Here is a 14,042-nt window from a genome sequence, read left to right on the forward strand (position 1 = left end):
CCAATACAAACTCGTGCGGGCAGCAGGGACTATGTCCAAGGGCTTGACGATCCCTCCCCAGGCCATCTGCGAGTTGTGGGGCTTGCCTAAGATGTGGTGGGGTTTGACAGTGGGCCTGTTAAACCTCTATAAAAAGCTGCATGTATGCGCAAGTAGGCCCCACTAAAGCGACCGTGTGCCGCTCAAAGCGCACAAGCCTAAGTCTTAATAGCCCTGACACGACGGCCCTCCGACGAGACAGGAGGTTTGCGCATGCCCAATAAGCCGCCTGGAAAACCAATCATTACGAACAATATAAGAGATAATGTGACTCGATATAATCGGCAAAGACCTAGGCGACGAATACAGGATCACGATTGGAAGCTTGGAACATGGAATTGTAAGTCGCTAGGCTTCGCAGTTTGCGACAGGATAATCTACGATGAATTACATCACATTACTTCGATGTCGTAGCGCTGCAGGACAGGACAGAAAGTGTGGAAAAGCGGACATCGAGCGGCTACCTTCTACCAAAGCTGTGGCACCACCAACGAGCTGGGAACCGGCTTCATAGTGCTGGGAAAGATGGTAGGAAGGGAGGAAATGTATAGACCGGTCATCGGACCGGATAGTCTGCACACCGTATCGAATGACAACGGCCAACGATGCATAAACTTCGCAGTCACCCGCGGAATGGTAGTCCGAAGCACCTTCTTTCCCCGCAAAAATATCCACAAGGCCACATGGAAATCACCTAATCAAGTAACGGAAAACCATAGTCCACGTTCTAATCGGCGGTAAATTCTTCTCCGACATCACGAACGTCCGCTCTTACCGCAGTGCGAATATTGAATCCGACCACTACCTCGTTGCAGTATGTCTGCGCTCAAAACTCTCGACGGTGTACAACACGCGTCGGAGTCGTCCGCCGCGGCTTAACATTGCACTATGGGGAATCAGGTGGCCGAAAATAAAAAAATCGACTTTCTCTGATTCGTAATTCAAGTTGACCTACTAAATGCTAATGCTTTGGAGCAGTGGTGCTCAGCGTTTTGGGCGTTTTTACCATTAATATGCTTGTCACAAAATGAAAAAGAGCTTTCTTCTATCAAGTTAGTACTTGGACGAAAGCTTTCAAATATATCTGTCAGCTGAGGGTATTAAAAAGAATCTTTGTGTTGAAATCACTTCATACGACTTGATTAAAGTAAAATTACACTGCGGCCCGCGGGCCGCACCTTTGTTTTGCTTTGATCGTTTCGTACGGAGTGAATTTAGGACCAATATCCGTTTTATTACCCTCAGCAGATAGATATATTTGAAAGCTTTCGACCAAGTGGTAATTTGTGTGGTCAAAGCTCATTTTTATTGTGTGAGAAGCAAATTGAGGGAAAAAACACCCAAAGTGCTGAGCACCACTGCTTTGGAGCATTAAACCCCAGCATATCAGCACTCTAAGCCATATGGTTATCAAGATATAGGCATTAGAGCCAGACACTTTTTAGTTCTTGAAAAATCAATGCATTATTCAACTGTCAATATCTTCGGCTACAGTAGCTCTTTTCCAATTCTTTAAAAAGTTTCTGAAAGCTTGTTTCATGGACTTGCGAAGAACGGGTTAGTTATGGGAAAATAGGTAGTGAAACATCCGAAAATGACCCGAAGAAAAAAATTTTTTTTTTTCATACAAGAAGTTCCATACAAAAAAAGTTTCTCAAAGTTTCGCTTAGCGACTACCACTACGACTTTCTTTGGACCTCCCAGAAGGCATTAAAACAAATTCCTGCTGCTTATGGCTGCAAATCTGCGATTCCGATCACTTTTTCGAAAAAAAGTCATTAATTTTGAAACATTAAATGTAATTATTCTCATAATACACGGCAGACTGTGATGGGCTGGATACAAATCCCATGCGTATGACAAAAGAGCATCAAGAACAGTTAAAATAGAGATAGTAGATAACACGAAAAGTGTCGTAGGCTTCGTGGTAGGCCGTGTACATGATAGCTTATGCAGCTATATGATACTCCATTTGGCGTAGGCTCACCAAGAGGAGGCAACTCATTATCTATCAAGTATCAAGCAAATAAATATGAAAAAAAAAACAATATACTCTTGAGGGTTACGAAAATACTCTAGGCTTCATTTGAAATTATTTCATAAAAAGTAAAATTTTGATCCAATATTAAAATCCAATATGTGAATACAAGAAGCAAAAATGTCTGTACCTAAGGACATCTTTCGATAATTATTGGTATGTACCTAGGTGAAATAAATAAACAGAACATTTATGAATGTCTATCTGAGTGCATAGTGAGCTGTGATTGCGAAGGTAAATCGTGTGAAGTGTTTGTACTTATTATTTGGTGAATCATGAATTATAGGCAACTCATTGAAGTATTTAGAGCTCATGAGGGACGTCAGGTAGATCGCGTTGAAAAAGCTTTGGAATATATCTGCCAAAGCTTCGCTGTGGATAAACAAAAAAGAGTCAACTCCATACAAAATTGAAAAACCTGCATTTGAAATTTGAAAAAAATGGCAGGCCGCATCCCGGTCCAAAACTTACTTTGACTCATATAATGAGGAATGGCTTGACACAGAATTTGAATTAGAAGAATTTTATCATGCTGAGCCAGAGCCAGTGGCTTCAACATCTCGTGGAAGGCCATCAAAAAATTTTGAGGATTTAAGTGAGCGTACGAAGCGCAGAAGAATTAATGACGAGCTAATGGATCCAAGAGAGGATACCATAGAAAAAGTGCTACTGGGAGCAAGAAGAACTGCCTACAACAGAAGTGATACGAGTATGGTGAAAGTGATAGGCCATATTTTAAAAAACCGAGATCACGCTTCCAGAATGTACACTACTCTAAGTGATTCTCATGGAATGATGTCCGATGAAGAAGCTTTTGAAAAATTTCTCGATTGTGATATGCGTAAATATATGTACGAACAAACACATAAAAAAAATCCTGCAAGATTTCCTACTTACAAAATGATACAAAAAATGAAAGCGATATGTTCTCCTCCGCTGGATTCCATCGAAAAAACGGCAACAAAAATACAGGTAATGAAAGATAGATCATCTCCCTTGAAATGGAATAATATATGTATTCATATTTTTCTTTTAGGTTAGAATACAATCGCTAATGCAACATACTGTAGAACGAATAGTGAAATCATTGAAACACGAAATCAATCAATACAACAGATACAACAATACAACAATTACAATACAACAGATTCGAGTACAGAAAAATATACCAAAGCAGATATATTAATCGATCTTGAAGATATAAATGATGATTTTGTTGAGGATGTTCATGTACATAATGAATAAATAAATGTTGTTGCAGTATACTTATATATCTTGAAGCTTTTATTGCATGGAGTTCGTTTAGCTTTAATAGAGCTTTATATTGTATTCCCTTTACTTGTTTTACGGGTTAAGAGCCTAAACCAATCTGAAAAATCCTACAAAGACAACCTGTTACGTATGTAGATGCAATGGCCTGTATTTGACGGAGTCCTTGTGCAACTTAGAACATCTGTACAACTCAATTCACATAAAAACAGTATACAATTTTCTAGTTTGAACTCTACAGGTCTGCGCTGCAATAAAATACACATCTATAGACTGCTGTGTACATGAGACATTCGTAGATAAAAGGGATATATTCCATAGAGATCAAAGGTCTGTATTCCAGGGAGTTTGGAGACCTTAGAAGTAATAACGACCTGCAAAACAAGTATTTCACATCTTTTAGACAATAATCTACGATATAAATGTGAAATATTGCAGAAATGAAATGGAGAGATATTCGATCCGCCATTGGTAGCACCGCAACCGCTGCACTTGGCACGGTGCCCCCGGATCAGAGAAACGACTGGTATGACGGCGAATGTGAGCAGTTAGTGGAAGAGAAGAATGCAGCATTGGCGAGATTGCTGCAACACCGCACGAGGGCGAACGAGGCACGATATAAACAGGCGCGGAAAAGACAAAACTCGATTTTCCGGAGGAAAAAGCGCCAGCAGGAAGATCGAGAACGTGAAGAGACGGAGCAACTGTACCGCGCTAATAACACACGAACGTTCTATGAGAAGTTAAACCGTTCACGTAAGGGCCACGTGCCACAGCCTGATATGTGTAAGGACATAAACGGGAACCTTCTTACGAACGAGCGTGAGGTGATCCAAAGGTGGCGGCAGCACTACGAAGAACACCTGAATGGCGATATGGCAGACGAAGATGGCGGTATGGTGATGGACCTGGGAGAACGCGCGCAGGACATAACTCTACCGGCTCCGGATTTCCAGGAAATCCAGGAGGAGATTGGCCGACTGAAGAACAACAAAGCCCCTGGGGTTGACCAACTACCAAGAGAGTTAGTTAAACACGGTGGTGAGGCACTGGCTAGAGCGCTGCACTGGGTCACTACCAAGATTTGGGAGGAGGAATTTTTGCCGCAGGAGTGGTTAGAAGGTGTCGTGTGTCCCATCTACAAAAAGGGCGACATGCTGGATTGTAGCAACTACCGCACAATCACATTGCTGAACGCCGCCTACAAGGTACTCTCGCAAATTTTATGCCGTCGACTAGCACCAACTGCAAGGGAGTTCGTGGGGCAGTACCAGGCGGGTTTTATGGGCGAACGCTCCACCACGGACCAGGTGTTCGCCATTCGCCAAGTACTGCAGAAATGCCGCGAATACAACGTGCCCACACATCATCTATTTATCGACTTCCAAGCCGCATATGATACAATCGATCGGGATCAGCTATGGCAGCTTATGCACGAACACGGATTTCCGGATAAACTGACACGGTTGATAAAAGCGACGATGGATCGGGTGATGTGCGTAGTTCGAGTTTCAAGGGCATTCTCAATTTCCTTCGAAACCCGCAGAGGGTTACGGCAAGGTGATGGTCTTTCGTGTCTGCTATTCAACATCGCTTTGGAAGGGGTAATACGAAGAGCAGGGATTATGGTTAATTGATTAATTTATCGACTAGTCATTATTATTTGCACATACTTATCTATTAAAATACTTTAGAAATTTTATTTTAAAACAAATCCCAACGTTCTTTCATGCGAAATTGATCAAAGAACCTACGATACCGTCGCACAGTGGGACCAATTCCAAAAAAGACGGTCATAAATGTTAGAAGTGAATAAAATGGTCTAGAAGGCCACGTATTGTGATTTTTCATTGACTAGATGGTTTATCTTCTCGGCATCAACGACCCGTAAGCTAAAGTACAAATATCGGAGCGAAAGGTGGGGCACCAGTCGTCGCAAGCACGCTATAGTTCTCTAAGACAACGTGCTTGCACCAAGTGGTGTCCCATCAAATATCACAGGCTGGCGAAGCCAATGTATAGTTCTCCTTCTATGAGCATTTCCACAGGTAATCTAATTACCAATTTCAGCCACCTCACCGTAGTGATAACGAAAAATTTTATTGTTAGAAATTTTAAACATATGGAATAGGTTTTGTTTCGTCCCTAAACGAAGTAAAGCTATAGAGGCGCAAGTTGTTACTTGATATTACAATTCATGTGAAAAACTCATGATATTTTTAAAGAGTAAGGTTTGAAAACGAGAAGTAAGGGATAAAATAAAATCCTCTCCCACATTATCCATTGCGACTAGACATAACATGACTTGATAGTTTATCCACAGACAAACAGACATAACACTCGTCAAATTTCCATCGTTCACTGAATTACTGGTCAATTCAAATAATTATTAGTTGGCCAATCGATCACTCGTGGCGCGCACATCTAAAGTAAATCTAGTTTGACGTTTGCTCACTACCGCCATCTGGTTTGTGATTTGCCCAACTAACTGAAATCAACAGATGTCGTTAGTGTTTGGACGATGAATTTGATGAGTGAATGTTTAATGTGTTATGTCTGTTTGTCTGTGGTTTATCCCTACCATTATCAATATTTTCAAAATCTCTGAGCTTAGGAGCCTGTAAGAACTCATGATCACGTGGGATTTGCTTAACAAAAGTACGCGTGAGACAAAAACAGATGGTGCTAGGGGGCGTACACATATTACGTAAGCACTTATGGGGAAGGGGGGGGTTGGCTTCGGTCGATTTCTTACGTACCATGTAAATGAAAAAACATTTGTATGACAGAAATCTTACATGAGGGAGGGGGAGTCGAAAACCCCAGAAAAAATGCTCACGTAATAAGTGTACGACCACTAGACAATGTTAAGCTGATGTCACACCATTGCATTGGAGCAAATGAGAAGTGAAAATAAATTGTGCGTTGCTGCACTTATCAAAATTGATTTGCAAGACCGAAGAGACCACCGTCAATAAAACCGAAATAACTGAGCGGGCGGAGGATGGCGGAACCTAATTTCTTCAGGATTGGATTTCTGACAAAAAAAATTAAGCTTTAGTGTGAATTTTATTGATGGGTACCGATGGGTACCCTTTTGAATTTTACAATAAATACAGCAAGAAAATAATACAATAATAATTTTATACATAATAAACACCGAGTACTTTCTGCGCGATCAAAAATAATGTTCGAACGTTTAAGAGTGGCTTTATTAGTTTTAGGGCTACACTTTGTAATGCTGCCAAATATAATAGATTTGGGCGATATATACGTTGTGGCCAACATAATGAAGCAGTAAGACAAATGTTACAAGATTTAACAGTATTAAAATTCGACAACATGCTGAACTTGTATTGACTGTAAAGGTAAGATCCACCCGAATAAAATGACTCAAAACTATGTTTACATCATCGTCAAGTATTCTACTAACAACCCATGACTCAAGTTATCAATTTGGATCATTTTAAAAAAATGGTTTTTAACCGTCTTTTTGAAGATTGGTCCTTCTGTGCGTCGTCGGGGGTGACAATGGGTCAAATGGGGGTGAGAATGGGTCACTGTTTCAACTACTTAGAATGCTTGTAGAATAGATTGAATGCATCTGAGGGCAAGAAGACTAAAATATAAGAGACCTTTTTGAACGATTTTGCTCTACGACCTCCAGACTGCCGGTGAGAGCGATGACCCATTCTCACTCCCCAGACCCATTATCACCCCCGATGGCGGTACCTTCATTTGGTCGCCTGAGATAGAAAAAGGCGCTTTGCTCTCTGTCTTAAGACGATCACGACTTTTTGCAGTATCTCAAGAAGTAATTGAAGTGGTCAAAGATATTATCGGAGCGTCGGCAGAAGAAAAAGCAAAAGCAGAAGCTAGATTGCTAGCTACTATCAGCGATATCGTGAGCCAGAGGGTGCAAATTCTCATGAGTTCCTTACGATTATAATGAAGCGCCATCGACAGCCCAACTCAAGTAATGCCTCTACAAATCCTGCAATGGAATTGTAGAGGAGTAAGCAGTAAACAAGCAAATATTATCCATCTAATCAACACACTCCACTCCTCGGTCAGCTGCTTATCAGAAACCCACCTTGGTGCTCAAACAAGTTTCGTCATCCCAGGATTCATTATTTTTCGAAAGGATCACCAGCGGAATTCCAATACTGGCTGCTGCAAGACAGGAATTGGACCCTAAAGAATTGACGCTTCCTATATTCGACGGCATCGATGCAATAGGAATACAAATCCGCAGTTGCGTGGGTGTAATTTCCGTTGTCTCGCTGTACATTCATCCCAACATCAGTGTTTCACAAGTGCAAATCGAGGGTTTTTTAAGAAGTGTTCCTCAACCGTGTATAGTGGCAGGTGACTGGAATGCGAAACATCAAATATACTATATTAATATATAATATTTGATTGCAGCTTTACTTTTACTATAACAAGAATGGAAGAAAATACGCGGCACGCAAGGCATGCAACATGATCTCTGATGTTTGGAAAACCTTTGGCATTCCAACTCGACGATCAGATTATCCCCTGAAGATGTTGTTGCAGCTCCATGATAAATGGATTGCCTTGAGGAAGAGCAAATGGAGAGATGAAGAAGTTCATATTCAACAACGGACAAATTTTGATTTGATTTTGAATGAACTGTTCGATATTGGCCAGAAGGGCAATTCAGTTCATACTGCGGCTGTGAACAATGTTCCAGATAAACCAGCCGTTTTTAATAATTCTACATTCGAGAGGAATTTTGACATGAGCTATTTGGACAACATAGATACGGACCCGGATTTTGAACCCCCGGAAAAGAAAAAAATGAAAACATGCGTAAGTCAAGATTTAAGTATGGCACTCGATCGCGGTGGCATTTCGAACGCGAAAGCAACAATGATTATTGCGGCGACGGCTTCTAGTCTAGGCCATCCGATTGAAGAATTGAATCTCTCTGTTTCGACCATTAGACGTGCTCGAATGAAAATTCGCAAATGTGTTGCAAATGAGATGAAAGCAAGCTTCTCGTCAGACGATTATTGGGTTGTGCATTGGGATGGGAAGCTTTTACCGGATTTGACCGACGGTGGATCAGGTAATCTTCTTATATTTCACAAAAGTATCAGCTACCAGAAGTTATGCTTACAGGCCAGTTAGTTGACCGTCTTCCCGTAATTATTTCTGGAAAAGTAACAGAACAGCTGCTTGGAGCACCCAAGATAGAAACTGGAACTGGAGCATCACAAGCAGAAGCCGTGTACAAGTGTTTAGTGGATTGGAGTGTGCAAGGCAATGTGGTAGGAATGTGCTTTGATACTACAAGCTCGAATACAGGACATCAGTGGCGTAGCCACGGGGGTGGTTTTGGACATAAAACCCCCCCCAGAGACAAAATTTTTAGAAGAAATTTTTTTTTTGAAAAAAAAAATGTTCGGAAACCCCCCCCCCCCCCCCCAGACCAATTTTCTGGATACGCCACTGCAGGACATAAATCCGGAGCATGTACATTGGTAGAACGAAAATTAGGCAGACCTTTGATGAACCTTGCATGTCGCCATCACGTATTAGAACTCGTACTAAAAGCAGCATTTGAAGATCAATTCGGTACATCAACTAGCCCCCAAATACCTATGTTCGAGAAATTCCGCCGGGAATGGCATGCACTTGACCACAGTAAGAAATAAAATTTGTAGTAATTCCATTTGTATAATATTTGTTGTTAATAGGTGAACATTCCTCAATTGAATTTTCTCGAAATCAAGCAAAGCTAATCAGCAACCCGCATAATCATGGACCATACTTAGACCGCATCTGTTATAATTGAAGAGAATAAGTGTTACTGTAGCGATGGTCTCACTAATAGTAGTTAACCATAAATGGACAGTCTCATATACTGTTTCAACAGTAGCTCAGATTGTAAACGGCCAAATGACCATATGAGTAATAGGCGGTTAAGTATAATTAACATTTAAATCCGGTCGTTTTTCCGAACAAAATTTTCGATGTACCATACATCAGTTGGTAGATGTACAATTGAAGAACTATATAATTACACATCGACAGCATGGTATGTATTAACAGTAAGTGTTGATGTAGGGTTGGTATGGTAAATCAAGCTTAAAATTGTATGCTAACAATGAAGCGAATAGTGACAATATATCTTATAACGCATATGTAATTTTGACTGCATGGTATGTCGTTTTTCATTATGCGGGAACAGACAAGAAAATATTTCGTTCTGCAAAATGCAACTGAAGGTAAACTAATTTTTAATGATGTGTGTTCTTCTGAAATCACAGTCATGGCATTTATAGAATTTTCTACCCAGAGATGATTACAAGGAGTTACTGGAACTTGCCCTCTGCTTTCTTGGAGAAGCTCCAATAAGTTCATTAAAAAAAACCAGGACCAGTACACAGAGCTAGGTGGATGAATAAATGCATATATGCTCTGAAAATATATTTGTTCCGGAAACAGTTATTGCTATCTGTTACAGAAGAAAAATCTCTTGAAAAATTTTGTATATTCATCGTGACAACATATATTCCTTCATGGTACACAGCGCCGTTACCGTTATGCGCAGCACGATGGGATACACTCTGTTACTCAAACTCAAGTCATTGGCCAAAAGGAAAAAGGATAGTATGTGGCAGGCGGCTGCAGACAAATTCAAGCAACATTTGTGGTACCTTTCTCCCGAATTAGTTGGAATGGGTTTTTTTTATGTCGATTTAGAGGTGGGAATTAAAAAGAAAATGGTCAACGCGTTGAAAAGAGCTCCAGATCACGTTGGAGGTAAACGAGCTAAAATATGTACAATGGATGTACGAAAAATCTGCATATTATATTTTGTGAATTCCGAAACCAGAAATTTATTTGCAAGATTCAAAATAAATACCACATTTCTGGACAAAGATATTCAATATTGGAAAAATGATGAAGAATATCTTAGCGGTCAGGAAAAAATCAAGAATATCCGCGTAACAAATGATAATGCGGAAAGAGGAGTAAAATTGATAACTGATTATTATGATAAGATTACTAACGATGAAGAGCTATATCTTCTACAAATTGTCAACAAACATAGGGCGAGTATCCCCTTTCCAAAAAAAACTATATGTATAAATACAATAAATAAGTAAAACAAAAAGATATTATGGCCTTTTGATTGATTATCTACTTTTGTCATAATGTGCATTCAGGGAAAGCGATTTTAATTTTGGCTTTCATCCTTCAATGGTTCTATAGATGCTTTGCGTATAATAGTTAGGTGGAGATCCATAATGTTTTGTACCAGTATGCAGTAGATATGCAAACCCTTGGTCCAACGATAAATCGAGACACGATTCAGAGGATCGTCGCACAGTATGACAAGAAAAGAACGATGCTTCCATAACAATGGGAAGATAGACTTGCTTCATCATTCGTAGATAGAGAGCATGTCATATTTTAGGTTCGCAGGAAAAAGTGTGAATGAAAGACATATGTTTAGACTATGAATGCCGAAAATATATACTCCGTGAAATCAAATTTCAGTATAATGCACAAGTAAGGTTCTCATAATTGAGGTGTATTTTATTAAAACAATTATTCATTCATTACATTTTTAAAATAACCATTTGTTGTATTGCTGTTCACTGCCGCTAACCGCAAGTCAGACTTAACTGTATATGGACGCCATATCCAGATAAGTCTGACTTGCGGTTAGCGGCAGTTCAGTAACTGCTATAGGGCACTGCACGGACTGCTTTGTCTCTTTCTCGCTGCAAAGAAATTAGAAAACAACAAGGCCAGTAATCGTCAAAATTCATGAGGAACGAAAAAGAAAGAGATATTTCCGTGCAGTGCCCTATAGCTATTCAATTATTCATCTTCTTGAATGAATCGAGTATAATTCCATTAATAATGTTTATCGAACATATATTTTATTCTAATGTTTACGTACTCTAACTATTGAATTAATTATTGATTTAAATGTGCTTTAATTGATTTGCTGTTTATTCAAAAGTTCAAAAGATGCGCCACTACTACATAATTCATTTTTGATTTCTTAACCATTATGACTCGAAGGCGACCTGAAAATTCAAAAATACAGGTGATGCTGCAGTATAACTTCAAGAGCATTCAGATTCTTGGGACCATTAAACAATAATTTCATTTCTTCTTGAGCTGCTACATGGCGGAGGGTTTTGCACTGTCGCAATATGAACGCAGGATTAAGAATAGAAATTATGATTAGAAAAAAAAACATTGCAATGAACAATGTAATCTGGATACGTATCGAAATTGTCAACAGCCTGTTATGTAAACCAATATTTGACACGAAAATATAAGTATCTCATCAAAGAACTTAATTCGCACTGTCACCATACAATAATCAAAAACAAAGCAAAATTACAGCATATTGAATGTAGATAATCGATTCTTCATAGTAATTTGCATGTAAAACTTAATCGTCTCCGCGCCACCATTAAACCTTAACCAAATGAGCTGAAACTTTGTCAGTGTTACTATCTACTATAATATCTTTCGATCCTAGGTATGGGAGCTTGATTTTGAACACATTTTTCCAATTTGAACTGCCCTACTGCACACTGTTCAAGAGCACTGACCTAACCTAGCAACTTGTATCCTAGGAAAACAAATTCAAGCGACAGCATGCTAGGGGCAGTAGTGGCAATATGAACATACGGGGCAATATGAGCCACTCTCTTTTTGAGCTTATTGACAAGTTTTATCATGTAAAAGTTATATGATCTATAGAAGAATGCTCCACATATGCCTCAACGTGAAAACCGCATTAAAATTCAATGCGAACATGAAAATACACTTGAAAATGTAAATTTTCGCAGCATGTGCAAAATTATTATAAGATTTGAAGTTTATAAATAAGGTTTTGACACAAAACTGATTAAAATACAGGTCAAAAATACATCACGATCAAAAGATCTATTATGTTTGTACTGATACAAATCTGAATTTACCAAAAACAAATTTTTTCTTAGACCAGTCTATATGGGGCAATATGGGCATACCTGCACAGAGCAAGATATCAGGCCTGAATATGCTACCAAGCTAAAATTTCAGTTGCCAAATACAAGAATATTATCATCTATGTAAGATTCATTGCGGAAAAATTACAACACCGCAATACTGCGATCGAAACAGAAAAAAATTACTATTGATTCAATTGAAATATGGCTATTCAAACGGTGAAGAGTGGCAAATCGGTTCGGTCCGCTGTTGTGCGGTTTATTAATTTTATTTGGTATGGAATACTCTAAACTGTTGTAGGAATATCATATTCTTCCATATTACCACACTTTTCTCTCCCAAAAAAACGTTTTGGATGGGTGGCCCATACTGCCCCAAATGGTGGCTCATATTGCCCCGTATAGTCGGGAACACACATTGAAATCAATACATTTTCAAAAGTGCATTCCAACAATTTCCAAACGCATTTTTCACCATTCATCGACGTAATATGAAAGGTAACACTCCCTAGTATAATTCAACTACATTTGAATGATGATTTGTTGAGCTTTTCAGCGCTTTTCGGAACGATTTCCTTAGGTGGCCCATATTGCCCCGATCACCCCTACACATTAGAAAATAATCAAGCAAGCTCGTATGTTTTTGCATTGTTCCAAATCTAAGGAATCTTAGTTACCGTGATCGTTTTGCTTGCGTACCAACCCAGTGCACACTGAACTGTGTTCAGAGTTCAAAACTAAGAACACCAAGGCACGCTCTTGGCTCATGTTCTGTTCAGGATGCATCTCTGCCCTGCAGTATTGACATTCAAACAGCATACGATAATGTACACATAGCCTTCTTCGTGGGCCAAAAGAGAAACATCGGAATTACTGATTGCCTCATCAAATCCGTTTATAATCTGTTCAAAGAACGTCGCCTGACGATCAATCTAGGAAGCAATCTTGTAGTCAAACGTACAAAGTGGAAAGGTCTGCCGCAAGCATCACCGCTAAGTCCAATGTGCTTCAATCGTCTAATTCATAGGCTTTTTCGGTCGTCGGACAATACCGTTATACTGGAGGATTTCGCAGATGATATAACATATATCTAACGTTGCTGATAGCGTTAACAAAACCCAAGAAGCAGTAAATACGATGGTGCAAGAAATAAACAATTGCAAATATCTCCCACCAAATGCGCTGCAATGATTTTTTTTTCAAAAGATCATTGGAACATGTAAAAAATCAATCTTTGAGTGCCAATGAAGTCATAAAAAGGATTCTTACAAACCGTTACCCCAAAACAGCGCATCTAGCCACGGATGTATCGAAAACTATCAATGGCACTGCTTTTGCAGTAGTAGATGGTGACGGTCACCCTGTTAGTAAAATCAAACTGCCTAATCAAATGACGGTCTTCAATGCTGAGCTAGGGGGAATGACGGCTTTGGCAGGTTTTGTTCTATTATTGTCAGGGGGTTTTTTTGAGACTGATTATGCTCAGATTTGGCCTAAACATTCTTTACATATCAAAGAATATTGTGGCCAAATTTCATAAAATTTGGTCGACAAAAACCCGCCTGCCAATAATAGACCAAACCTGCCAAACCCGTCTTTTCCCCTACTAGCGCGCCGGAAAGTTACACAAATCATTGCTTCTCGTTCACGGGCGGATTATGTAGTGCTTACAGATAGCCTAAGTAGCCTCGTATCCCTTAGTAATA

General features: G+C 39.5%; 1 protein-coding gene across 1 annotated transcript; it reads left to right on the forward strand.

The window, feature by feature from the left end:
* Positions 1–7,294: 7,294 nt before the first annotated feature.
* LOC134222819 (uncharacterized) lies at positions 7,295–13,430 on the forward strand. Its single transcript, XM_062701969.1, has 5 exons — positions 7,295–7,322; positions 7,421–7,710; positions 7,772–8,438; positions 8,492–8,640; positions 13,116–13,430. Exons 1-5 carry the CDS (start codon positions 7,295–7,297, stop codon positions 13,428–13,430), a joined length of 1,449 nt encoding a protein of 482 aa, XP_062557953.1.
* Positions 13,431–14,042: the final 612 nt, after the last annotated feature.

The sequence above is a fragment of the Armigeres subalbatus genome, chromosome 3 (assembly GCF_024139115.2).
Source record: "Armigeres subalbatus isolate Guangzhou_Male chromosome 3, GZ_Asu_2, whole genome shotgun sequence".
Taxonomy (NCBI): Eukaryota; Metazoa; Arthropoda; class Insecta; order Diptera; family Culicidae; genus Armigeres; species Armigeres subalbatus.